Here is a 25,019-nt window from a genome sequence, read left to right as displayed (position 1 = left end):
TCACCCCACAGAACTCTGCCCATACCCTCCATTCTGCCTCCATGTCCCCAGGACCAACCTTTGCATGATGTGTGAGCGGGCCTTCTCCTCAGCTTCCCGCAAGACTGTGGAACAACCTTCTGGACTACCTGAGGGCCCCACAGGCCATGGATGCTTTAAGAAAAAAAAACAAAAAACATAAAAAATGTCCTTTTTAAAAAGCATTTCCTTAAATTATGGATTCACATTTGATCTTGTTTACCTTTTTAACCATTTTTGTACGTTTTTAAACTCTTATTTGTTTTATGCAGCACCTTGAGATTGTTCAAATGTAAAGTGTGTTTAAAAATCAAATCTATTATTATTGTTGTTGTTTTATTAAGTACCGTTAATAATTGGAGTACATTATTAGTCTTAGTATTATGGTGACTGTCAACTACGAAGTCCCAGGAGAATATGGACTGGGAGTCATGACACTAGAGGAAAACATTGTTGCTAGCGAGCAACTGGGCACAGAGAACAATACTCTATCTACATTTTAAAATAGCGAGTGTTGTCGTGTAAACCGGGCCTGAATTACATTAGCACCCATGTTGATTTGAGGACTCTTCATATTAGCTCATGTCATCTGTGGCTTTGTCCTCTAGGTCCCACAGTTTGTCTTTTAAATTCCCTCGTCCATTTATCCTGAGTTACAGCTCAGTGGATGTTCTCGGTTCACTACTCTTGGGAGTCATAACACTGTGTGATCCACAGCCATGATGCTACTGTCCCCACTATAGAGTAAGGCAGATAAGGAGGAGCGTTTGTGAGCTGAGAGAACTGATCGAAGGATAGTGAGACAAAGAAAGGAGACGGTCCAGGCTGCTGAATGTCGGAGTTCTCCCTCTCCTCAGGCTTAGACCTTCCTAGCACGGCATATCTGTTTAGATAGAGGCTAATAGGAACCCTGGTCTTTATCCCCACACTGCGGCTCAACATAATGGAATAGAGAGACATAATGCTGCTCCAGTCTAACAGTCAGCAGAGGCCTTAAAATTGCTTCCAATCCCCTTAACAAATCTGATGGAGGGGCTATGAATAACTCAAACAGTGCTCATCTCTCTCCTCTCCTCTCCTCTCCTCTCCTCTCCTCTCCTCTCCTCTCCTCTCCTCTCCTCTCCTCTCCTCTCCTCTCCTCTCCTCTCCTCTCCTACATTTATCACTCTGATATAGTCCAAGCTCACACTTCAGCGTCATGATCTTCAAGACCAGTCACAGGAGAACCCATTTTTGTGAGTGAAAGTATGAAGCCAAAGGTTTCCACACAGATTTAAATTGTCTCCCGGTAATATGTCCAGAGAGAGAATTGGCTCAGATGTCATGAGGTGAGATGACTGTTTGAAGTGACTGCATCCTTCAACTTTCCTTCTCCTGTCAGCTTCTCCTTTGATTGCATCATTTGCATTATTGTCTGACACTGTGTTGAAATGTCATCGCGTAAAACCACTAAACTACTCAGCCCTGATGTGTTATATAATATCATTTTGTACCTGAGACATCATCTGTGTTCGGAGGATGGGCGTGTCTGATGTCCTCTACAAGGTGCAACAAGTGGAAGTGAAGCTCTTTCACTTCATTGGCTGCTCAGGTTGAAGCTGGAGGACTATGAGATTGCTGCAGACAGCATCAATCCACCACTGAACCCACAATTCTACAACCTGTACAACTAAAAGAGAACTGGTAAGGAATTGGTAAAGTTAGATTGGCTTTTCTTTTGCTCAGACCAATATGAAATGTAGAAAAATGACACCTCCTACCAACCTGAAGATCCTCAATAGCTACATCAAAGCTGCCATACTCTACGGTGCTGTGAAGGCAAGCTGACAGGACAAGAGAAAACTGAGCCGAAAACCATCAGAACAGGAACTGTCATAGTGGCATGCAATTGTTAGATTAGTTGAAGATGGTTCAGAGAAGTGTATTCTTGTGAATTCCTTCCACTGCTCTTAGGAGAGCTGGGGCTAAGTATAGAAGTAATCCCTATCATACTGTTGAGCCTGACTATCTCATTCAGTCAAGTGGTTACACAAAACACTTCTTTTACTGTATTTCATGTATCATTTTTCAATTCATGCGACGAGTATTCATGCCTTTCAATACAGTTCACTCAAAGTCTGTGCAATAAAATGTTTTTTGTACTTAAACACTGGTTTTGGTATTCATCACTTCAACTTATTCTAATCAGTTTAGTGCTTCAGTTGTCACTGACACCAGGCAATATACATTTCTTCAATGTATTTATGCATTAGTAACTGTATGCAAGTTCTACACAAATCTAATGGAACATGTTTGAAACACTCAGATTTTTGGTGACACTGATGAAAACATGTTTGCCAGTGAGCCACGCTGATTGGAAACATACTCTCTTCACTATGAGAGTGTTTAGAAAATATGGTATACACACACACACACACACACACACACACACACACACACACACACACACACACACACACACACACACACACACACACACACACACACACACACACACACACACACACACACACACACACACACACACACACACACACACACACACACACACACACACACACACACTCTCCAGGAGAAACCATGTTTGTGTCTAAAGTCATGTTCAGTGAACTCACGAGTGTGTCGTCCTGAAAGGTTAAATGTTAAAAGCTGATCTGGGTCCAGTCAGGAGTGTGCGCTACAGTTTACCTTGTGCACTGCTGTTTGTCTCAAGACACTTGAGCTGGGGTGCTTGTTGTTTTTAGACCCTGTTATTAACAACATGCACCCCTGCAATTACTCTGTTAGTGTGAAAGGACCAGCTGATTGTAGATGATTGGCTGCATCACAACCCAAAGACAAAGACTGAAGTCTGGAGTCGCGGTATAGGAGTGGGTGTGTGCACTCCTCCTTCTGCAGGCAGCTCCCAGCCTCCTCACTCCTGATGCTTTTTTTAGTGTAATCTGAATGGGAAAAACAATTTACTAAAACAGAACATTGTGAAAATGTGGAAGGCACGGGAAATAATCAAGTGATTATAGATTGCCTCTTTCCAATTACAGGATTTGCATGCTTTTTCTCTGTCGTGATTTGTTTTTGAAGCTTGTTTATTGGGATGCACCTTTAAGATGGTGCAGCGACAGCTACAGCATCCAGTCTGTCTGTGTCTCTCTCTGTGCCCCCCCCACCCATTACTGCCTGGTAGAGCCACTTCTCCAGCCTTCACAGTTTGTATGTTTTTAATTATCCGGCAACATGGCATACCACTTATGAATCTAAATCCTCTGCTGCTGTTACGCAACCCCACCCTCCCACACACAAACACATTTATATACCTCAATTATGTATGCATCTTTCCTGAGCGGTGCAGGACGACGGCTCCATTAGCTGATGTGCTCACGCTGCACAGAGCTGCATTACTGCTGTGAGGGAATTATTTTAGGATGCAATCAGTGTGATTAGCTCACAAAGATGACCAATGCATTGATAAATCTGATTATATATGAGAGTAAATAAATACCATGCATCAGTTTTTAATAACTTTAATTGTACCCAAGAAACCTGTGCGAGCCGGAGTATTTCACATAGATCTGTCTCAATGTTACACCAGATTCAGCCTACAACACTTGGCTTGTTAGGTCAAAGTGTGAAGAAGAGACACCTTTGTTGATCGGTGAATAGACGGACAAACGTTTTCTTTTGGGAGACGATGTGCTGGTTTTCTCACTGAAAAATACAAGGTTTGTCATCACTGGAGACCATCTCAATGCAGCCGATAGATCAAGATTAACATTTGCAACTTGTTCAGTCTCACATCTCCAAAGTCAGAATAGGCCAATCTTAAACCCACATACTAAGATCTGCTGCTCATCCCATAAAAGCATTCTCCTTTTAAAACGAGAATCCCAATGGTATAATATGTATTACTGAATCACTTTTGAAAGTAATGCACTCGCATATTTTCTTACTTCATGTAGCTGGGATTTTCCACTTCAGATCGCCTCCAATCTCATGGTAACCCCATGATTCAGGATTGGCTCAACAAAGCATCACCAGTCACATTGTAATGTAGACCCGTTTGAGACTGCCAATGGTTCCGTACATAATGAGGGAAGGATGTTCTCCCAGATGTCTACTTCATGGACTCTCCCTGATGTCCTCTATCAAGTGAAGGTTGGGATCCAGTTTGCAGATGCAATGAGGGCTCTTTGAACAATGCTGCAGCCTAGTTTTATGGAACACCAGCCTCAAGTTCTTCTCCCATTCCCTGATCCAACCCGAACCCTGATCCAGATCAAGCAACACCTGAAGTGCTGATTCTTGGAGCAGAAACTGGGTAAAAGACGGAAACTTCAGACATCCACAAAACAACGATGTTTATTTGTTGTTTTGGAAAGGATTGCTCAGTCTATGGATTACAACAAATTGCGCAAGTGTGCTGATAGAATCCACATATTTGGCACATCAAAAGCCCCTTTATAATTAAAATGGATTATGAGTCTCCACAAGAATTTTATAATTACAGATAACATTGAAATTAAAGATTCTAAAGACAGACAACTTTGAACGATCTGCACGCGTTCCCCCATTGTCCAGCTCACTGTGTACATGTTATCAGAAGATCAGGTTCGTAGCTGTTCAGGATTGCATCGGGCTTGATGCAATTGATTACATGAGAATCAATACTGAAAGAGAATTTGAAAAATGAAAAAAACCAAACAAAAAACCTATATCAGTATGTTTAGTTGATTGAGAGGCACTTTGAGAGGCCATCTTTTTTCCACCTCCATATCGGTGAAATCTGCTTGGAAATCCATGTGAATGAAATATTGATTTGTTTTGAGAGGTTATGAAGATTTCACTGCTCATTAGTTAGAATGGATGGATGTTTAAGACTCAACTGAACTTTTCTCCTCTTTAGCGTTGTATTGACGCGGTCGGTTGAGTTTGATGGACGTGTTGGTCAACATCAAACACCTGGGTCAGACAGCAGGGCCAGGGACTTGTCATGATATTGTGACAGCCACATTGTTAGTGTTGTGACACCTCAACCAGCCTCTGAGGAAAACCTCCTGTAGGTGTCACCTTCACTTTCACATCTACGGCTGCTCAGCTGGCCTGTTATGGTTGTTGTGTCACAGGATGGAGAGCAGGATGAGATGTAACCATCTGTCCGAGCTTAAATGTGAGTGTGGGGCAAAGAGACGGAGAAGTGACCGGTATCCTAACTGCAATGATAATATATTCCTCTATAACACTCTCTTTAACATTTACACCAAAATAGTGAGACTCTTTCATGCATATACATTTGGCACACTCACAGACAAAATCAAGCATAACATTTGAAACATTGTCATGTATTGTGTGGATTCAGATTCATTCAAAGCTTTTAATCTCAAAATGGTCTCTTTGCTTGTTGCAGTACTCCAGAGGTTAGCATTTTCCCTGCAGCGTGTCTCCAGACTCGACGTGATCCAGAAACGTTCTTGAAGCTTTTAAAGCTTCAATAAATGAAGGGAAGCAGATCTTTGAGCTCATCGTGGTGGTGAGCTGTGTTTCTTCAAGTTGTTAAAGTTGCTCCGTGTGGTTGAATATACAGTATGTCAGGTTTTTGTTTATTTCTTTGACACAGCCAACATACTGCCTGGTTTGGAGATGGATCTTAAACCATTGAGCGGACGAGTCATAGGTTTCCTTGTCAATGCTGATAGTTTTGGTGCATTAAAGAGTGTCTGGGTCATGGGAAAGTTCTGACTCCTGTGTCATACCAAGCACTTCCAAGTGGGAAAATAGACTCGGTGCCTGTTTCATGTTGTCATGTCTTTGCTCCCAGCTCAGAAGAAGACTTCTCGGGTGGTTTTAGCTTTTAGTGTGCATATTAAATAGCAGCCCGCTTTCTGTTCTTAACAAATATGTCTCCTACAGATAAGAAAACAATTGTACATGGAGTTGTATTTCATTGTGATACTAAGTAGGCCTGTATCAGGAAGGAGGACTGCGAAAAGGAGCTTGAATGTTTACGTCGTAATGCTTTGTGGCTTTGTGATTATGTTACAAAAACACTGCACCGATTAATGGACTGGCATGTGAACTACAGTGTATGTAATGTCTGTCATGTTCTAATGATGGGTGTCATTTAAAAAACATCCAAACTAATAGTGTACGTACACCCAAAAGCTGAACATGTGTGGCAAAAAAAATGTGGATTTGTAAAACCATGCGTACCAACACCTGCATGGACTTTTCTTTATAGATCACAGTCCACCTGGAAAGTTGCGCAGTTGATATCACCTTCAAAATGCTCACGTTCTACCATAAATGGTCAATAGTTCAATTGTGTTCATTTTATCATTTTAAAATACATACTGTATTTTAAAAATGGAGAAATGCACCTGATAAAGACGAACATGTCATCACACGTCAGACGATGCTCTGAGGAAGGCTGCAGATGCAGCTGGAACATGTCAGCCAGGTAAAAAAACGTTTCCTGCATTTACCTGTCGTTAAAGAAGAGTCTATACAAATAAATGGTCAATGCAAAGTGCCTCATGAATATTTCAACATCTCAATGAGCCTGCTGATCCATGGCCTTTGACACTAAATCCTGGCAGAAAAGAAGAAAAGGAATTTTATGGAGCGTGAAATAGTCATTGGGGAGGTGGGGGTCAGTAAAATGACATTATTTGGTAGTCACAACCGGTCGGCAGCACCTCTTCACCGCTGTAAATAGTGTGAGAGCCACAGAGGTTTGTGACTGCATGGATAAAGAAGTGTCTGATGTGGAGGTGGAGGCCAGAGGAGAGTGACATGGCACCGTCAAGGGGGCCAGAACCTGAGAACTCCACTGGTCACCAAAACAACCCCCATGGTTGTGACAGTCAGCAGGTCTGTCAGAGCGTTGGAGAGGGAAGGAGACACAGATCTGGTGGAGACGAGACGACATAGTCCAGTTTCACTAGTTTATTCAATGTAGAAATTCAATATTTCAACAGGGATTGTGGAAAAAGCTTAATGACTTTGTGTTTTACCCTCAGTCACTCTAGAGTTGGAGGCTGTGGGTGACGAGGAGGTCGTCTCCTCCGGCACCAAGGCATTGCCAGCGTGTCCACAGTGCAGCCTTGCGGACAGCTGTCACCATGTGCTCAATCTGGAATGAAACTGATTGTTATACACCTTGTTGCAATTAATAATCAATCAATGCTTTTCCATTTTAAGATGAAAATAGGACATATGATATGTGAAGACATTAAATGTATGAGACGAATCTGGCTTCAATTCACCACCTCGCCATCGGCGCCACCAGTCTCCTCCATCTCCAAGATGTGCATGCGCATGGTTAAAATCCGGTGTACCGGTGCACACCTTCACCAGCAAAGTGAATGATTTTTAGATCGCAAAGTTGCATTGGAAGTGGCGTACGCATCTTTCGGGACCTGTTTTGTGTGTAGGCAACATATATACGTGATCATTGCACATTGTAAAACATAAATGGGAAAACAAAATTCGATTAAATGTTCCTTGTTGCTTTGTTACCTGACAGGCCATTTTATGTCATCCACATTGCTCATTAGTTCTTTAATGTGCACTGGTAGTTCTTTTTTGACTTCAATTATCCAGAGATAGTAATGGTGGCATGTTTAATAGCATTGAAAAAGTCTCCAGTGAAACCAGAAGAAAGATACCAACATGGGTAGAAGGTGCTTTTCAAAGAAGGAATTCACTCTTTCAAAAGAAGAGAGAATTAAACAGCACGCAAGCTGGTAAAAATGAATGAACTGCTCCATTACACAAAGGGATTTCACTCAGCATCTGTTTGTGTTGTGTGTGTTCCCCCCCGGTCGTTCTCCTCTTTACTATGTCTCTTTAACTTAAAGACCCTCAGCAGCCCAGTAAAAGTCCCGGCACCAGTAAAACAGGTCAGTGACTGATGGGAGCAGCACTTGGCTTTATAGTGGAACTGAACATTTCTTTATGAGACTGTAGTACGAGGAACATGGCCCAGTCTGAGGAGAGGCTTAGGATCACGCATGGATGACCATCATATCAGAAGTGACACGTTATTATTACATTATTGCTCAGCTGTTGGAGCCATATTGGATTTTCTGTCCAGGTGCTGTTCCTCCTGTGAATTTCTGGAAAGCATATTGTTCCATATGATGACCACTAAAGGCTTATTAACACATCCAATATGCTACTCTGGGTTAAAAGCTTCACACAGAACCGCAGTAAAGTTTTGGATTCAGTACACGACGATCATAAGTGAGAGCGGGGAGGAAAAGTGTTTGGCAGCGGTGAGCTCGGGTTAAGAAACACATGAGATAATTGGTGAGAGCAGCGGAAGGAGGAAGTGCCCCCACAGGGAGACTGTTAAGTGTTTACAAGATGAAGATCTCCCAGTGCACCTCTCACTGACACACAGCCCATCGCAGCTAATCAGCCAATCACTGCTGGATTCTGTCTAAGAGGCCTGATTGGCTGATTAACCCAGCTCATCAGCGCACCACCCGGTGCGAGCGCGGAGAATCATGAACACACTGCAAATTACTGTGAATCCTCCGCTTGTGTGAGTGCATGAGTGTAATCTCTGCATGCATTTCTAATCTGCTTTGCATTTTTTTTTTTAAGTTTTTATATCGTGTAGGCAAAATGTATGCAGTAACAAAGTTTTAAAACTTTGCAACAGTTTGGATGACACGTGTCACATAATTTTATCAGGATTAAATTATGAACACGAAAGAAGGATCCCATTCCTTCAGTTCTATTGATGGTTTTTGGATGAGAACAAACCTTTAGCTACTTGCCAATATCAAGTGTCAAGACAAGGATGTATTTAATGGCACGAAGCCTAATTCATGCTCCATACACAAACAATATGTGAAGGCTGTGCGTTGCTGCGAACCCCATGTGCATCGACGCTAGCGTCACTTCTAACAGTCCTGAAGATTCCAGTAAATGACTGCGTTTACAGTACATTTACCTTTGATGCTAGCTTTGATTGGGTCAGTTTTACAACACCTTTCCATCAGTTCCTGTGGTCTTTAAGTTTTACTTTCATCCTGGCTTACATCCTCTGTCTATGTTGGAAGTCAAACTTATTTCTGTATGTGTAGTTCCTGTAACATACCTGTCTGCCTTATACAAAGTTTCTCAAAAGAATTGAGAGAGCGAGGTACCTGAAGTCATGTCTTTCAAGTTGTTCTGACGCAGCAATCACTTTGTGTGACGGCTTCTTGAATCCAGACTGAATACGAACCTGGATTTGTCTCTGAAATGTTACTGAAGCGTTGTGATATCAGCTAATTATAATGTTATTGGAAACTCCCTCGCTCAGTTTCTCCTCGCTTCCATGGATGAGCGGACAACATCAGTGGACTGGTTACATTGGTATTCTCCACATGAACGCCTTTCAGTCAATAGTGTTTTGCATGCAACTATTGAAACGCAGTAATGGTATTCCTTCTCATTTTTTTGTCCTTTAATGCGCTTTTTCTCTTAAGTCTGGAGTCATACTGCAGCAATTGAAGTGAAGCATTGGACACAGTGGCTATTGAATTGTGACATCCTGGTTTCCTCCATCATGACATGAAACCCTAATTTTTTTTTTTATATTATTGCTTCACCCATCACCTCTTCTTCCATGATCATTAGTGTTTTTCCATGCAGAGCACATGAACAGAGGACAGGCCGGCCCTAAGGCAGATCAATGCCAATATTTATTTCATGTCCAATTACTGGGGCAGAACCTCAGTCCACAGAATGCTGCAATGAAAGTAAATGTCCTTGTAGAGAGAAGCACACAGAGAGCGCATTAGAAGTGCAGTCTGCAGCCTGGGCTTGAAGAGCAAGCAATACGAGTACAAGTGCAGGTTTATAGGATTCCAATAGAGCGAGCTACAGGCATTACCGGGGGGTGAAGACTCCAGTAAGCTCAGTGAAATCCAGTTGCTTTGAGCAGGAGATCCCTCCACAATCCTTTTTCCTTCCACTACCTGCTTTTCCTTCTGCTTCTTAAAGCAGCCAATCCATTTTTATTTTTATTCTCCGGTCCTTTTTTGACAGTTTGAATATCTACTCTCAGTGCCAGCGTGAAGAGAATCGTCAAAGCAGTATGGTTCGGTTTATCTCCAACTAAATATAAAGAATACACATGACTATAGGAAACTGAAATCACTCCCTCAACACTCGGCACCAGAGCTATTAGTTGGATAGTGATTGAGTCATTATTCAACGTAAACGGCTATTGAAATGTAATGCAGCCGCCCGCCACTGGTCTGTGCTAGAGAGAATGAAAAGCAGGCAGCATGTCGGCTGTCAGAAAAAAACAAAACAATGGCCAAAAAACGGATTTTTGAATGGAACAATGGACAACCACATGAAGCAACTTTAACCTGCAGCAACCATTTTGCTGTTGCTACCTGCTAGCTAGCCACGCTCAGGCAAGATTGACATATTGAAAGTCTGAGAAGAATCACAGCTCATCACCACAAAGAGATCAAAGATCTGCTTCTTATTGAAGCTTTAAAGGCTTCAAGATCTTTTTGGAAGACGTTGAGTCTGAATACACTGCAGGGACAATGCTAAATGCTACATGCTAACCTCCAGGGTCACGCTGGGAGCAAAGAGCCTATTACTTCAGCAGAATGTTAAATCTGAGTTCTTGAAGATTGAGATTCAAGGCTTCAAATGGATCTGAATACAGGCAAGATGTTTGTACATGTTTTGAAAATTCAGTTGAAATCTATTTCTGAGCATTTTCCATTTCTGAAAGAATTCCACCAGTTTCAATGACAAAAAAAGAAATGATTCAATGGAAAACTTCCGGCATCATTCCTAATGTAGTTTTCATTTATTGATATTGAGTTTTGTTCCTCTGAACTCGATTCCTGGTAAGGTGCAGAATATTAAACTCACAACGATTTAATATAGCATCATAAAATGATGATGATGTTATGACTGTCTGATGTGGTTAAATAGTTAATGATGTGACATGACATTTGAACATTTTTGTAGTTTAAAACTGTTCAATGTTGCTGGTCAGCTGCAGTGAATATGGATAATATTGGGTTATTACTGTCATAGCATTGAATAAATAAGTGAAACTGTTCTCTGCTGAAGATCTCCTGGTTTAATTCTGTACAAAGAGTGTGTTACCACAGGAGAGGCATTCAAAGACGCTTTAGATGTTGGTCATTTGTATTCATTGCTCACTGCTCGATGCTCATAATTGACTTGGTTAAACCAATCATTGGTTATTTTGTTTGCCCACTCCGTCTGTTGTGTCATTGATGATTGAGTGATCATCTTCTCCTTAGCTTCTCTTGGAGAAGTGTTTTGTTTTTTTTGTTTCTTCATCTGCTTCTAGATTCAACCACAAACACAAAAAATGTCTGCACCACAGTGCTGGATCCTTTGAAGCTATTTTGTAGAGGAATAGGTCAGGATGAAAGAAATCCATGGTTGGTTTTATCAAATGTTGGGAGGGCTTTGGTAAAGGAGTTGCTCACTAGCCAATCACTGGCCTTCAGTCTGATGTCATGTTTGATTAGATTCAGCTTTCTTGAGTTCAATCGCGATAGCTTCATTTAGAACAGTACAAGGTTTGTGTTCTATCTGAATTTGCCAGCAGAAACAGAGACCCGTCAGACCTTCTCTGGTCCAGTTCTCATGGAGACTCAGACCTTCTATGGTCCAGCTCTGGTATGAAATGCAGCCTGTTTCCTGATACCCGGTGTGGTCTTCTGCTGCTGAAGACAACAAGTTTCAATTGCTTGATTGGCGGCTAATCAATTATTTGATTTAATGAGTAGTCAAGCTTACAAACATGTCCAGTGAGTGAACAAACATTAATGAACCCCCATTCTAGTCAATCTGAAGGATCACTTGTGAATGAAAATGGAAACATTAGCAATCCCGACTGTACATGGCCTTTCATTGATCTTCTCGTCTTTCTCCATGATCCATGTGGACATTTCCAGGTGTGAAATCTTCTGCTATACAGAAGACATTTACTTCATGCTGGGATCGATAGTGTGTGCTCTGTGTCTGATGATAGTTACCAGTGTATCACTCAATGACTCATCTTTCTGTCTGCCTCCAGATTTGTTCCTCACGACTGAAGGCTCAATGTTCGAGACCTGGCTCAACAAGGTAAGGAGGTTTTTCTTGGACTCTTACTGTGAGGTTTTAAGTTTTAAAGCACACTGGACAGATGCTTCATCAGTTTTTCTTTTTACATATTTATTTATTAACTGAACTCTGTAAAAGTGTAAAGTCAACATGGGGAATAAACGGTCTGCAGGACTGCTTAGAAAAGTCAATGATTTGGTAGTTTGCAAATCGCAGGGTGAATCAGTAGGAGACAAAGCATTGAGTTTGACCTCCAGCTTCAGTTCTTCTCGGCACAGATTCTGCACGGGGGTTTTAAAACATCTTTGAGAAGTCAGCTCACGTCTCCTCTGGATGTTGTCTGGTCCAGATCCTTCTGTCTCTCCATGTAAACCCTTTTTTTTCTCTGATGCACGTTAAATTCAGAGCCATTCAGACACTGTCATGCTGGTAGGACATGGTGGAATAATATTTCACAGCACCTTCATGACACATTGGCACAGTACTGTATAGTTCCTACAAGAGGTTTGCAATATATATTGTCTACAATATCACTTTGAATGTTGTTTTGATGATGTCTAATTTTACAGTTTCAATTCTTTGGGGGAAAAGGGAAATAAAAGTCATATTGACTTCAATAGGGAGGTACAAGAGGCAAGTCAGAGGAAAGACAGTGAACGACTAGAGAATGGAGAGAAGAGGGAGCTGCTGATGCACCGGAAAGGGTGAAAGGAGAAGATTTAAGTAAATCTGAGGTATGAATGGGACAATATAAGAGTAATGGTAGCATCCCACCCTCCCAAATAAAGAAATTATCCAACATAAAAACATTGTAAATCTCCTCATGTGAAACAAGAAGAGGAGGAAATTCCTCCCATTTTGGAAAATGAAGCACAACCTTCAATGCACATTTTTAAAGCAAATAAACAAGAGCATCCACAGATGTCCTGGTACTCAAGTAAGCAATTTTCACTTTTTTTTGTAAGGAAATCACATTTGAAAGAATATCGTCAGATTATTGTTGCGATTTTTTTTTTTGTCCATTTCCCACACCTCTAATTTCTGCATTTGTTGAGTTTATTACCTTAACTTGTGGTGTAAAGTCCGATCACACAATGAAAGATAGAATGAATACTGTATTGAGCAGCTGCTCCTGGTGCTTCTCACTGCAGCCATAGTCACTACTAGTTGTGCACATGCTCAGGAGATGAACAATCAGAACAGTGTTTCCTCCAGAGTGTCATGACTCCTCGTCCAGATTCTCCTGAGACTTCGTACTTTTATTTTGATAGTCACCATAATAACATTGTAACTTGGTCATCTGTCCACTAGAATGCCTGTTGTTCTCCTGTTGTTAATGTTTACAGCAGATTGTTCTCTGATACGTGTGTGTGGTTTCATTACAAAAACACAACAGCTCCCACTAGTGGCCCAACATAAAAACGACATAATCTTCAGCAGTTTTGCTGATTCCATGTAAAAGCGGAGAGAAAAAATAATTTTAAAGAAACAGTCTTTATCTGTGGCAGTAAGCAGGTCGAGGCTGCAGATGGAAACTGGCTACGGCTAAAATCTGGTCGGAAGCATGTTTTCTTTGAGAGTAATGTTTTTGTACATGGTCCCTGAAAAAGAAACTAAATAAACATAAAAATAAAGAAACTGTTTTTGAACACGTGTACAGAGGTAGAATAATATGTACACTTACTACCAAGACAGGGCTTAGTTTTAGTTGGTCAATGGCACACCAACCCATCATCTCATGCACACTGCCATGCAAAGCACTCGGTTCATCCATTGAGAGCTGTTTGGGCTTCAGTGTCTTGCTCAAGGACACTTTGACATGTGGGCAGGTGGAGATAGTGAATCAAACCTGCAACCATAGACAGCCTGCTCTAACAACAGAACCACCACTTCCCCTTTTGTTGAGTATTGTGATTTTGAGTTATTCTCCTTCTTGTCTTGAATTCACACCAGCTGTGAGTCGACAGTGGTTTTTCCATGTGATGTGTTTTTCAACAAAGTTTTTTTTTTTTTTTTTTTTAATAATCATATCCATGAAACGTTGACGTGGTAATTTCCTGTCTGGTTGGCTCTTCTCCACGTGAATCAGTCATGTTGTTGGTGGATCTGATCGTGGAGTCGCTGCAGGTGTAAACATCATGAATGTGGAGAATGAATGTGGAGCAGTGCGACTGCTGCAATGCACAGTCACTCCTGAAAGCAACCGGATGTCAATCTTTACCTGGTAAAGTCACTCTGCATTCTTCCATGGTTTCTCTTGCTGATCGACCCACAGAACAGCTTTTGACGGGAACTGGTGGACACCAGCAGCTCTACGTGTTTCACAGACATTTTCCTTCCCCCGAAGAGGGATGGAGGGACCGACCAAATGCAACAACCACCACTGCAGTTATCCAGCAGCTTCTTGGCGTGTCGCCCTCTTTTCCTCCATCACGATGCTCTCAGGTCATTACGACTCCATCTGATTGGCCTATCATGTTGCACAGTGCATAGAAACATCGTTCATGAGCGGTATTCTGCACACGTTGCTCTCGTGATGAGGATAAGTGTGTGATCTGTTGAGGTGAGGCGACTCGTCCTCTGCTCTGCTCTGCTGTTCCTTCAGGCTTCGGCCGGAGTTGCAGAACTGTGGTGGACTCCACAGTTAATATCACTTAATATTCTGGAAGAGCGAGGATGGGCAGATCGCTGCTCCTTTTGCCATCAAAGGGGTCTATTTGGAATTCAGCAGGTTGAAGCACGAGTCGAACAGAAGTCTATCTTATCATAGGAGGGTGAGGAGGGAGGGACGGAGGGAGGGAGGGAGGGAGAGGAGAGGAGAGGAACAGAGGGAGATTGAAGGATTTGGCCGAGTCGGGTTGTCTGAGATGGAGAGAGAGTTGCGGGAGTGAAACGGAGCAAATAAAGTGATCTGCCCAAAGAGCAGCAGGATGTGAGACGGGTGGCAGGAATGTTGATCAGGTGAGAGGCTGGAGTCGGAGAACATCTGAAGATCAGCTTCTTCTGCTCTCTCCACAACAGCTTTTCTTTTTCTATCGCAGTGTGATTGCTGCAATAACATCTCAAAACACGCAGACAGTTTTCATCCATCACAGGGCTGGGATCGGCTCCAGCATCCTGCCAACAGGATGAAGAGGTGTAGAAGACGTAGGGATGGATGTTTTTTTTTTGTTTTATTGTTGACAGTCACCATAATAACAATCCAAATTGGTCGCCTGCCCACTAGAATGTCCGCGTTCTCCCATTGTCCATATTTAGAGCGTATTGTGGCATCATTACAAAAACAACCAACAGCATCAACTGGTATCGAGGGATTGGAGCTTTTCACATTTGAACCGATACCCGGTACCCGGTAATCGATACCGGTACTCAATGGAACCGACTTTTGGCACATCTGTGTGTTTGTCTTTATAAATGTTGATTTGTTTTAATGTAGAATAATTGTTTAATAAAACTTACATTTTTAATTTAACATTTATTTCTGAATATGTAACCTTTAACGTATATATCAAAACAAGCTCTAGTGTAACATCACAATTGTTTCACTAATTTGTTCAACATGAAATCCCTTAACTACAAGTATGCAGTGTTTTTTTCTCCAAATAATGCTGAAATTGAAATCCAGCTCCACAGCTTGAGAAAAATCTGGTACTGAACCAGGAGCTTCCTCAGATTAGAAGTATACCGGCTGCTGGCAGTGCACTTCATGTCACAAATATTGCAGCAAGTGTAATCTGTATCGCATTTTAAAAGGGGAGCCTGACTTTTGAGGCCTTTATTTCAGCCATGTCCGTGCCGTTGCCTCCGTTGTCTGAACCAGCAGCTACTAACATCATTACGTTGTCTTGCAGTGCTGTGTTCAAGTCTGGTTCAGAAAATCGTTTGTCACACAAATCTGTACTCTGTAGTACCGACGGAATTTGGTCCGTAGCTATAAAAGTACTGAATTCAGTACCCATCTCTACTAGTGGCCCAACATAACTACATCATTCCATCATGAAAACATGACAACCTAAAACCGATGCGTTTTCTTTTTTTTAAATATTTTTTTCTTTACTAATAATCCCAGTTTACATTCAATTCAACTTTATTTATATAGCACAAAATACAACACTGTCATTTCTAGGTGCTTTCAACAGAGAAAAGAGAAAAACCCAATGGATCCACATGAGAAAGCAGGTTTATTTGCGACTGTGGAGAGGACAAACTCCCTCTAACAGGAAGAAACCTTTGAAGAAACCAGACTCAGAGGTGGCGGCATTCTGCTGACCAGTTGGGGTGAGAGGATAGAGGAGAGGAGAGGAGAGGGAAGACGGAGAGATAGATTGGGTGGGGAGAAACAAACCTTTATTTGGGTAATCGGCAAGAAACAGACCCTGGTCCGGGTAGAGAGAGGTAAAGAGAGGCAGAGCGAGAAGTAGAGCGATGTGGGGAGGGGGTGTTTTGAAGCACCTCTAACTGTAAGCTTTAGTAAATATAAATGTTTTGAGTCTCGCCTTAAAATTAGAGACTATTTAAGCCTCCCTAACTGAAACTGGGATCTGGTTCCACAAGGCGGGAGAACAAGAGCTGAAGGCTCTGCCTCCCATTCTACTTTTAGAGAACCTTGGAACCTCCAGTAAGCCAGCACTCTGAGAACAAAGTGTTCTTCTTAGGAGATACGGGACCAACAGTTATTCAAGATAAGATGGGGCCTGGTTGTTAAGAGCTTTATAGGTTAGAAGAAGGATTTTAAATTCTATTCTAGATTAAACAGGGAGCCAATGAAGAGAGGTTGGTATTGGAGTGATGTGATCTCTTATGCTGGTCCTTGTCAGGACTCTCGCTGCAGCATTTTTAATTAATTGAAGACTTTTTAAGCAGTTATTTGGACACCCTGGTAATAGGGAGTTACAATAGTCAACTCTCGAAGTAAGAAATGCGTGGATTAGTTTTCCGGCATCACTCTGAGTCAGCATGTTTCTAAGTTTGGAAATATTGCGTCGGTGAAAAAAGGCAGTCCTGCAGATTTGTTTAATGTGTGAGTTGAAGGATAAATCCTGGTCAAAAATATCTCCCAGGTTCCAGGTCAGAGTAGTACCATCCAGTGTGACTATATCTTTAGATAATTTGTCTCTCAGATATTTTGGCCCAAATGTAGTAATTTCAGTTTTATCTGAATTCAGAAGCAGGAAATTACGGCTCATCCAATTCTTTATATATTTAAGACAAGCTTCTAGTTTAGAAATGTGTTTATTATCGTTAGGTTTCATAGATATAGATAGATTGGTGTGTCATCTGCATAACAATGGAAGTTAATGGAGTGGGTTTTTTTTGTTTGTTTTAAAAAAAATAATAATATCCCCTACATAAAGCATGTATAAAGTAAAAAGTATAGCACCTAAGACAGAACCGTGTAGAACTCCATGTTTAACCTCAGTCTGGACTGAGAAATTATCATGAACATGAACAAAATGGAACCTGTCTGATAAATATGATCGGAACCAGTTTAGTGCTGTGCCTTTAAGCCCAATGATGTGTTCTCGCCTCTGTAATAGGATGTTATCATCAATAGTATCAAAAGCAGCGCTGAGATCTAACAGGACCAGAACAGAGACCAGTCCTTTGTCTGAAACCATCAGAAGACCATTAGTAACTTTGACCAGAGCGTCTCTGTACTATGATGAGATCTAAAACCTGACTGGAAAGACTCAAATAAGTCATTTTTCCTTAAATGGTCACAAAGCTGACTTGCGACCAGTTTTTCTAAGATTTTAGAAATAAAGGGAAGGTTGGATATTGGCCTGCAATTTGCTAAGACTCCTGGGTCAAGGTGTGTTTTTTAAGAAGAGGTGTAACAACAGCAACCTTAAAGGCTTGTGGTACATAACATGTTATTAGAGATACGTTGATCTGATCTAGTATTGATGTACCGATCACAGGGAAAATGTCTTTAAACAGTTTAGTTGGTGTTGGGTCCAGTAAGCAAGTTGTTGGTTTAGATCAGGGGTGAGGAACCCTGGTCCTCGAGGGCCGCAGTCCTGCACGTTTTAGATGTTTCCCTGCTCAAACACACCTGTTATCATGCTGAGGCTCTGCAGAAAGCTTGACAAGGAGCCACTAATTGCTGTCAGCTGTATTGATGTGAGGAGACATCTAAAACGTGCAGGGCAGCGGCCCTCGAGGGACAGGATTGCCCACCCCTGGTTGAGATGAAGCCACGATTGAGAATAGATCAAGGAATTCTATAGAGTGGAAGCTGGATAACTGGAAGTCAGGCTCCACTAATGAATCTAAAGATGTGGTTGATTGATCTGCGACTGCACTGGACAGCGAGTCTTTAATTTGATCCCTAATAGTTAGAATTGTGTTATTAAATACATTTACAAAATCCTTGCTGCTCAAAGTTAAAGGGATATGAGGTTCGACAGAGCTGCGACTTTTTGTTACTTCTTAAAGGAGTAGCTAGTAATCGGATTAGTTTTTTTAAAGTAACTGTGGCAACACTGGTGAACAGTAACATGAGGGTGTGGCTCTCAGCATGTTCTGTTTGGAGGGAAACCGGTCTAAATAGCTCTTTGAGTGTTGACATTTGCTGCCCTGGCCATGGTGAACATGACCAATAACAGCCTTTCCACTGTCAACAAGGAGACGGAGCCTGAGCACTTTCCTTTTCCCTTGTTTTCACAGAGATGGAACCCCAAAACGCCACACTTGAAATTGCTGCATCACAAATGGGCTTTTAATTTCACTACATACACTGGGATCAGAACTGCACGTACGTGTATCCAAAGGACAACGGGACCCCATTAATCCCATCTCAGTTCTGAGTTCAATACAGCTGCATCTATCAGTCACAGGCCAGCTCACTGCTCTTCCTCCATGACTCCTTTTAATTACGTTTCCCTGTTTTCTTCCCCCGCCCCACACACCCCTCCATCCCCGCACGCTCCTCTGTTTTCTCGTGATTATACAAGAGAAGGCAATCACAGCACGGGGAATAAAATGAAGCGAGGGGAAGAGGGCTGGCTCATATAGCCAAGTAGATAGAAGTTCCTCTGCCTCCATTCACGTCAACAGTTAGTTCTCATGTCAGGGACAAAATGAACTTCTGCTCAGTCACATACATACAGGCCTGTATGTGTCGGAAGCATGTGTTGGGAGCAATGAGAACAGAAGGGAAGAATAATAATAAGACCTGTAATCCCTTCATCTTCACACATCAATCAGCGCTGCTTAAACTGACACACACACACACACACACACACACACACACACACACACACACACACACACACACACACACAGTGAACACATGGAGATTTAACTCTGTCACCACGTCTGTGTGCTCCTGTGAGCTGCATGATTGGAGGCTTTAGATCTAATTGACACCAGTTTGACGGGATTATCTTCCAGTCGTGCCATTTTCATTTTCACGGGTCAGTCTTGACAAACATGCTTGGAAAAGGTAGGAGCCATCTGAAGTGTTCACATGCCGCCTCCAGCATTTTTGACTCTTCTGTTTGAAGATAGCACAAATTTTAACATAATTTCACTAATCTGGATCAATAATCCAGTGGAAAACCCTCCAGTACAGCATCATCCCTTCCTCCATATATTGTCATTTATATTTATACAACCAGCAACAGCGGATCTGTTCCCGCCTCGGTCATAGTATTTGTCTCTATGACTTTGACAGTTGATTTTCCTTGTTTTCCTGGAAGAATTTCTCCAATAGAATTAAATCTGTTATTCATAATAATTACAAATTACAAAATAACAAAATCATTAAGTTCTTGTTAAACCAGATTAAATCTTTATCCACGCCACTAAAAGTATTCCTTTCAAATAAATACACCTGAAATGCCCCACGGTGAGTCGGAAGTAATGAGAGCAGTCACGCTGTCAGCTTTCAGGCTCAGTCAGCAGATTTTAGCCCCGGAAGAAAAACTAAACCACTTAATTGCTCCTGACACTCAGATGTACTGAATTAATTAAGTAATAATGTATGTGGAAATACTCTTCTAGCGTCAAACAAATAAACTAGAATTCTCATTAAGAAACATTAAATTTAATTTTAAAATTGGCTGTTAGTTTAAATTATATTGTTTTGTTTTCAGGTTGTTTTGTTGACTTGTTTCTCTTGATAGAAAAAAGAATACATTTCAATAATGCCACCTGGCAAAGGAATGAGAAGAAGCACTTTCCTTTGGTGTTGTTTTTTGTCTTTATAATACAAATGTCCTGAATGAGTCGCACGCCCTGTTTACAAGACAACGTTTTAAGTGAAAACACATCGTTTTTTGTTTCAGAAAAGTGTCATGTTTCCATGGCAACTTTCTGAAAACGATGTTGATGACATGCCAGGCAACAAGTTGGTGCTGTTGTTTGTTTTTCTAATGAAACCACACACACACACACATGCAGCAGAGAACAAAACGCTCTAAACATTAACAATCTGAGAGAACGGACATTCTCGTGGACAGAAGACCAAGTTGGATTGTTATTACGGTGACTGTCAAAATAAAAGTACCAAGTCTAGGAGAATCTCGCCTGGGAGCCATGACACTCTGGAGGAAACATTGTTCTGATTGGATCTACTGAGCATGTGCACAACTACTAGTTACTTCTGCTGAGCTGTGAATGCCCAGTAGTAGATGCGGAGATGAGGCATTTTTGAAAAATTCCACCCAGGAAGTTGCTTTTTTAAAGAGTTGTTTTTGTCGGTGGCTCCATTGTCATGTATAGGGACACCCAAAACTCTGTAAAACTCTGCAAAAGTGTATTGTTTTCCCCTGAAATCGTTGTGGGGTGAACAGGGCCCTGAGTTGTGTTGTTCTATTCTAACTTGAATTGCGTTCCCTAAAGAAGCCCTGATGAGTATAAAATAAGATTTTCTTTCTCGTATCTGTGGCCTGTCTCAGCATATGAAGAGTCTGCTTTGGCAGGTTTGTTTCAGTTCTTTACGTCAGATTCAATAATGAGCAGTGGTACAAAAGCTCCATTTGGAAGTGAAAATGTTGAAGCTCAGATTGCACCTTCATAAATCTCCTTGGACCATCATGATGGCAGCACTATTCATTAGTCTGATAATCTTAATGTCTGAGAGCGGAGCTGCAGATGATGGCTGTGAGGCTGCTATTAGAATGATCCAGTGGGCACTTTATGTGATCGTCATGGGCGAGAATTAGACCAACTGCACTTCCAGCAGGCTAAACAACTATCTTTTGCCATTTCAGAGCTATTCCGTGGAAGAAAAGAGACTTAATATGTCAGCACTGGACCAGTACAGACTGCATGGCACCAGGTCATAAAAGATTCACAAATCCTTCACTGGATATGAAGTTTCAAAGTATCACACAGTCAAATAATCACCTTTTCTTGAGTCAACATGGCGTCAGTCAGACCAGCGTGTTATCGCTTCAAAGTGAACAGAAAGTAATGACAACAGGATAACTTTTAGTACCATGGATTATATGAAAATGTTGTTTCCAGTGGCTCAGAGTACCTTTGTAATTTAAACAGACTCTGAAAACGATCTGAAAATGTTTTATTTTCACTTGGAGTGTTTGTCGTGTAAACGTGGCCTAACCCTTTTTACCATAAAGCAGACCTACATTACAGACCTACATATTTGTATATGAAATATAACTGTTCATAGTTTACTTGCATATTTCTTTTTTAGTATCTGATGCTTCAGTGCATCGTCAGCCAGACATCCAGCAGCACAAACAAAATCCCAGTCAGTCGTTTCCAGCTGTGAACAAAACATTGTGAAATAGATCTTGTGGATAAGACCAGAAATTTTACACAATGACGGCCTACTAAAGGAGCAGAAACATGTGTTTCTGTGATATTTCATCCTCGTGTGCTCACTTTGGAGATGTTTATGACCATGTAAGGACGTCCCTGTGTATTAAATTGTCGTGGATGTTGGCAGGATTTCATCCTGGTGTTGTTGGAAGGTCCCCTCCGTACAGAAAATCCATATCTGGGCCACTGCACTGCATTATAATGTGTGACGGGAGCAGTGCTGCTACAGAGAGGAGCTTTTATTGGACATGCTGTGGTTTTCCTTTATTGAAATGTAACTGGGCAACTTATTGATGTGTAGCTTTAAAATGTTAAGTTATGAACCAATGGTTTCATATTTACAGTCCACTTGTCTTCTCCACTTTGATGATTGCTGTGATTTGCTTTTTGCTGCTTTTCATGTGGAGGAAAATTCAGTGTAATCATAGCTTTCTATGATGGCTTTGTCGGATAGTATACTTCATATGTATTTTTGGATGCACACTTTAAATAGTTCTGCCTTTCTCTATTGTTAAATTGTTCTATATTGTCTGAAGTAAACCAGTGTTTGATCAATCAACATGGAGATATTGAGCTTCATGTAATCTATCGTGACTTCCACTCAAGTTGACTTATTCAGTGTTCAGACTCCATTTGCTCCTGAAAGCTTGAGAAGATGAGACGGCACTGTTTGTGCTTATTTGTTAAATCAATAGAAAAATGCTTCTTCCACATCTGGCTCATACACTCAACAGTCTCCCAACGTTTTCCAGCTGTGGTGTGAAGCAGAAGTGAGGCTGTGTGTCGAGACATAGACCCCAGCGATATGGACAGTTTCAGACTGGAACTTCCTGATCTTATTACCGTATTTTCCACACTATAAGGCGCACCTAAATACCTCAAATTTTCTCAAAAGCTGCCAGTGCACCTTATAGCCCGGTGCATCTTATATATGGAAGAATTGCTCTACTCGAGACTGCTATTTGACAGCTGAACAACCAGAAGCTTTTATTTTGACAACTCTAACTTCTCAACCGGATCTTCAGAGCGGACGACACTCCACACAACACATTCATCACTCATGGTTGCACACCAACATTCTAACAAACCAAAATAAACTAGATGAAATAATGACTCCCTAAACTGGGGAACAAAAACACATAAACACAATCAACACAACACCAAGCCCAACAACAACCCACAATAACCTCCAACAACACAAAACATGAATTCCCATCATGCCTTGCATCCTGAGCTCCTCAGTGCAGCCAATAGCTGCAATGAATTATGGGAGTTTCTGTTTGTGGTGTTTTAAATGCAATTATTGGGGGTTCTATTTGGTTTGTGGTGTCGGTAATAATTGTGTTGTGTTGTGTTTTTGTTGCTTAGTTCATGTAGTTTAGTTTATTACCGGTAGTTGTAAGTTGTCAACCAGCAGTGAAGAAGGTTTTGTGTGTAGTGTCCTCCTGGCATAGGCTGCAGGTAGGACTATCAAAATAAAGTGTGTGCACCTCTCTGGGTGTTAGAATCAGTGGAAAATGTAACCTAATGGCTTTGAGCTATAAAGGTTGCTGACCACTGGTCTATTGCATGTGCCTTATAATGTGGTGGCGCCTTATATATGAACAAAGTTGTAAATTATGTCAATTGATGTAGCTGTGCCTTATAGTGCGGAAAATATGGTACTTGAATGTGTCTGTTGGATTGTTGAAGGGATTATCATTCACTTCTCGGTGTGATTTGTTACATTTGATCACAGTATATCCACCAATAACGAGTTATTTGGACAACTGCATTAGAGTCAGGTTGCAGTCAGTCCAGTAATGATTACAAATAAGATAATACTCTCCTATAGATTGATAATTTTGTCAATTTTTAAATAATGTAATACAATGAAAAACACAAAAAACAAAAACAATTAACATCCATAATTGAAAGATTTGCTATGTATTTCCATGAGCACTACGCCATCCACTGTGCCTATTTTTAGAAACTGACTGCACAAAAACTGTTATAAATATTTACATTTCATGAACTCCGACAGATAAGAGTGCTGTGTGTTCTGTACAACAAACGTGGTTAATAAGACCACTAGAAGAAAATCAACCAGAGAACAAGCTGGATTTAGAAGCGGTTACTCCACCAGACATCATTTTCAAGGCAATCAACCAGCTCTCGGCGAAGTCAGCAGAACGCAACCTACCAATCTGCCGAGTTTTCATAGACACAAATGAGACTTTGATTCTGTGGAGCGAGAAGTTGTAATGAAATGCTACCCAGGCAGAGTGTACAACAGCGATACGTCAAAACTCTTTTGAACATCTACCGCAACAGTTCATTATCAATGAAGTTACACAGAACATCAGACAAATTCAAAATAGTAAGAGGAGTCAGACAAGGTGACATCACCGCCCCAAAACTGTTTACAGCATGTTTGGAAGGCATTGAGAAAGGAATTGTCATAGACGGAGAATACTTTAGCCATCTATGTTTTGCGGACGACGTCAATTATGAGAGTGACACCTCAGAAGAACTGCAAGAAATGCTTTACAAGCTGAGCCAAAAAAAGTTAAAAGTGGGGCTGAAAATGAACAAGAAGACAACTCAGGTCAGGTGTAACTCTCAAGCAACATGCCAGGAGGCGAACGTAGACAACGTGTCTCTCGAAACAGTGGACAAATAAGTCCACCTCGGTCAAGAAGTCAGATGCTGAGACACTGACCAAACAAATGAAGTAAAGGGGCGTATCGCCTTGGGATGGACTTTGGACAAATAAAGGACATCTTCGACACAAAGGGTAATGGAAAGAATCATGCTTGGCATAACCTGGAGGGACCTAAAGACCAAGCAGTTGGATCAGAGAGCAAATGAATGAATGAATGTTATATTACAGGTTGCTGCAGTGCGTGTGTCACCGAGGATTGCTCGGTAAACACATGAAAAACTGGCATTCAAAGTATTGACGGCATCAAGATTCAAACCCATTCACATCAGCAGACGCTGGTTTAGTTTCTGATCTTCCTCCCTTTTTGCTCTGTGAAGGTATGTCTATGATTTTTGAAGAACTGGGCTGAATATTGGCAGATGATATCTGCTCAAAACATTTGATCTGTCTGCTTATATCA

General features: G+C 41.3%; 1 protein-coding gene across 1 annotated transcript in view; it reads left to right on the top strand.

Annotated features, from left to right (window-relative positions):
• itfg1 (integrin alpha FG-GAP repeat containing 1) overlaps positions 1 to 25,019 on the top strand; it is a gene marked incomplete at its 5' end in the record, with an annotated part of 222,107 nt that overhangs the window by 38,707 nt on the left and 158,381 nt on the right. Inside the window, one exon of the mRNA XM_080520248.1 lies at positions 12,095 to 12,144. Within this exon, the coding sequence (XP_080376374.1) occupies positions 12,095 to 12,144 (50 nt within the window). The remainder of the gene's footprint in view (positions 1 to 12,094; positions 12,145 to 25,019) is intronic.

This window comes from Blennius ocellaris (genome assembly GCF_963422515.1).
Source record: "Blennius ocellaris genome assembly, chromosome: 1".
NCBI classification, from domain to species: domain Eukaryota; kingdom Metazoa; phylum Chordata; class Actinopteri; order Blenniiformes; family Blenniidae; genus Blennius; species Blennius ocellaris.
This window is presented reverse-complemented; position numbering and strand designations above follow the sequence as displayed.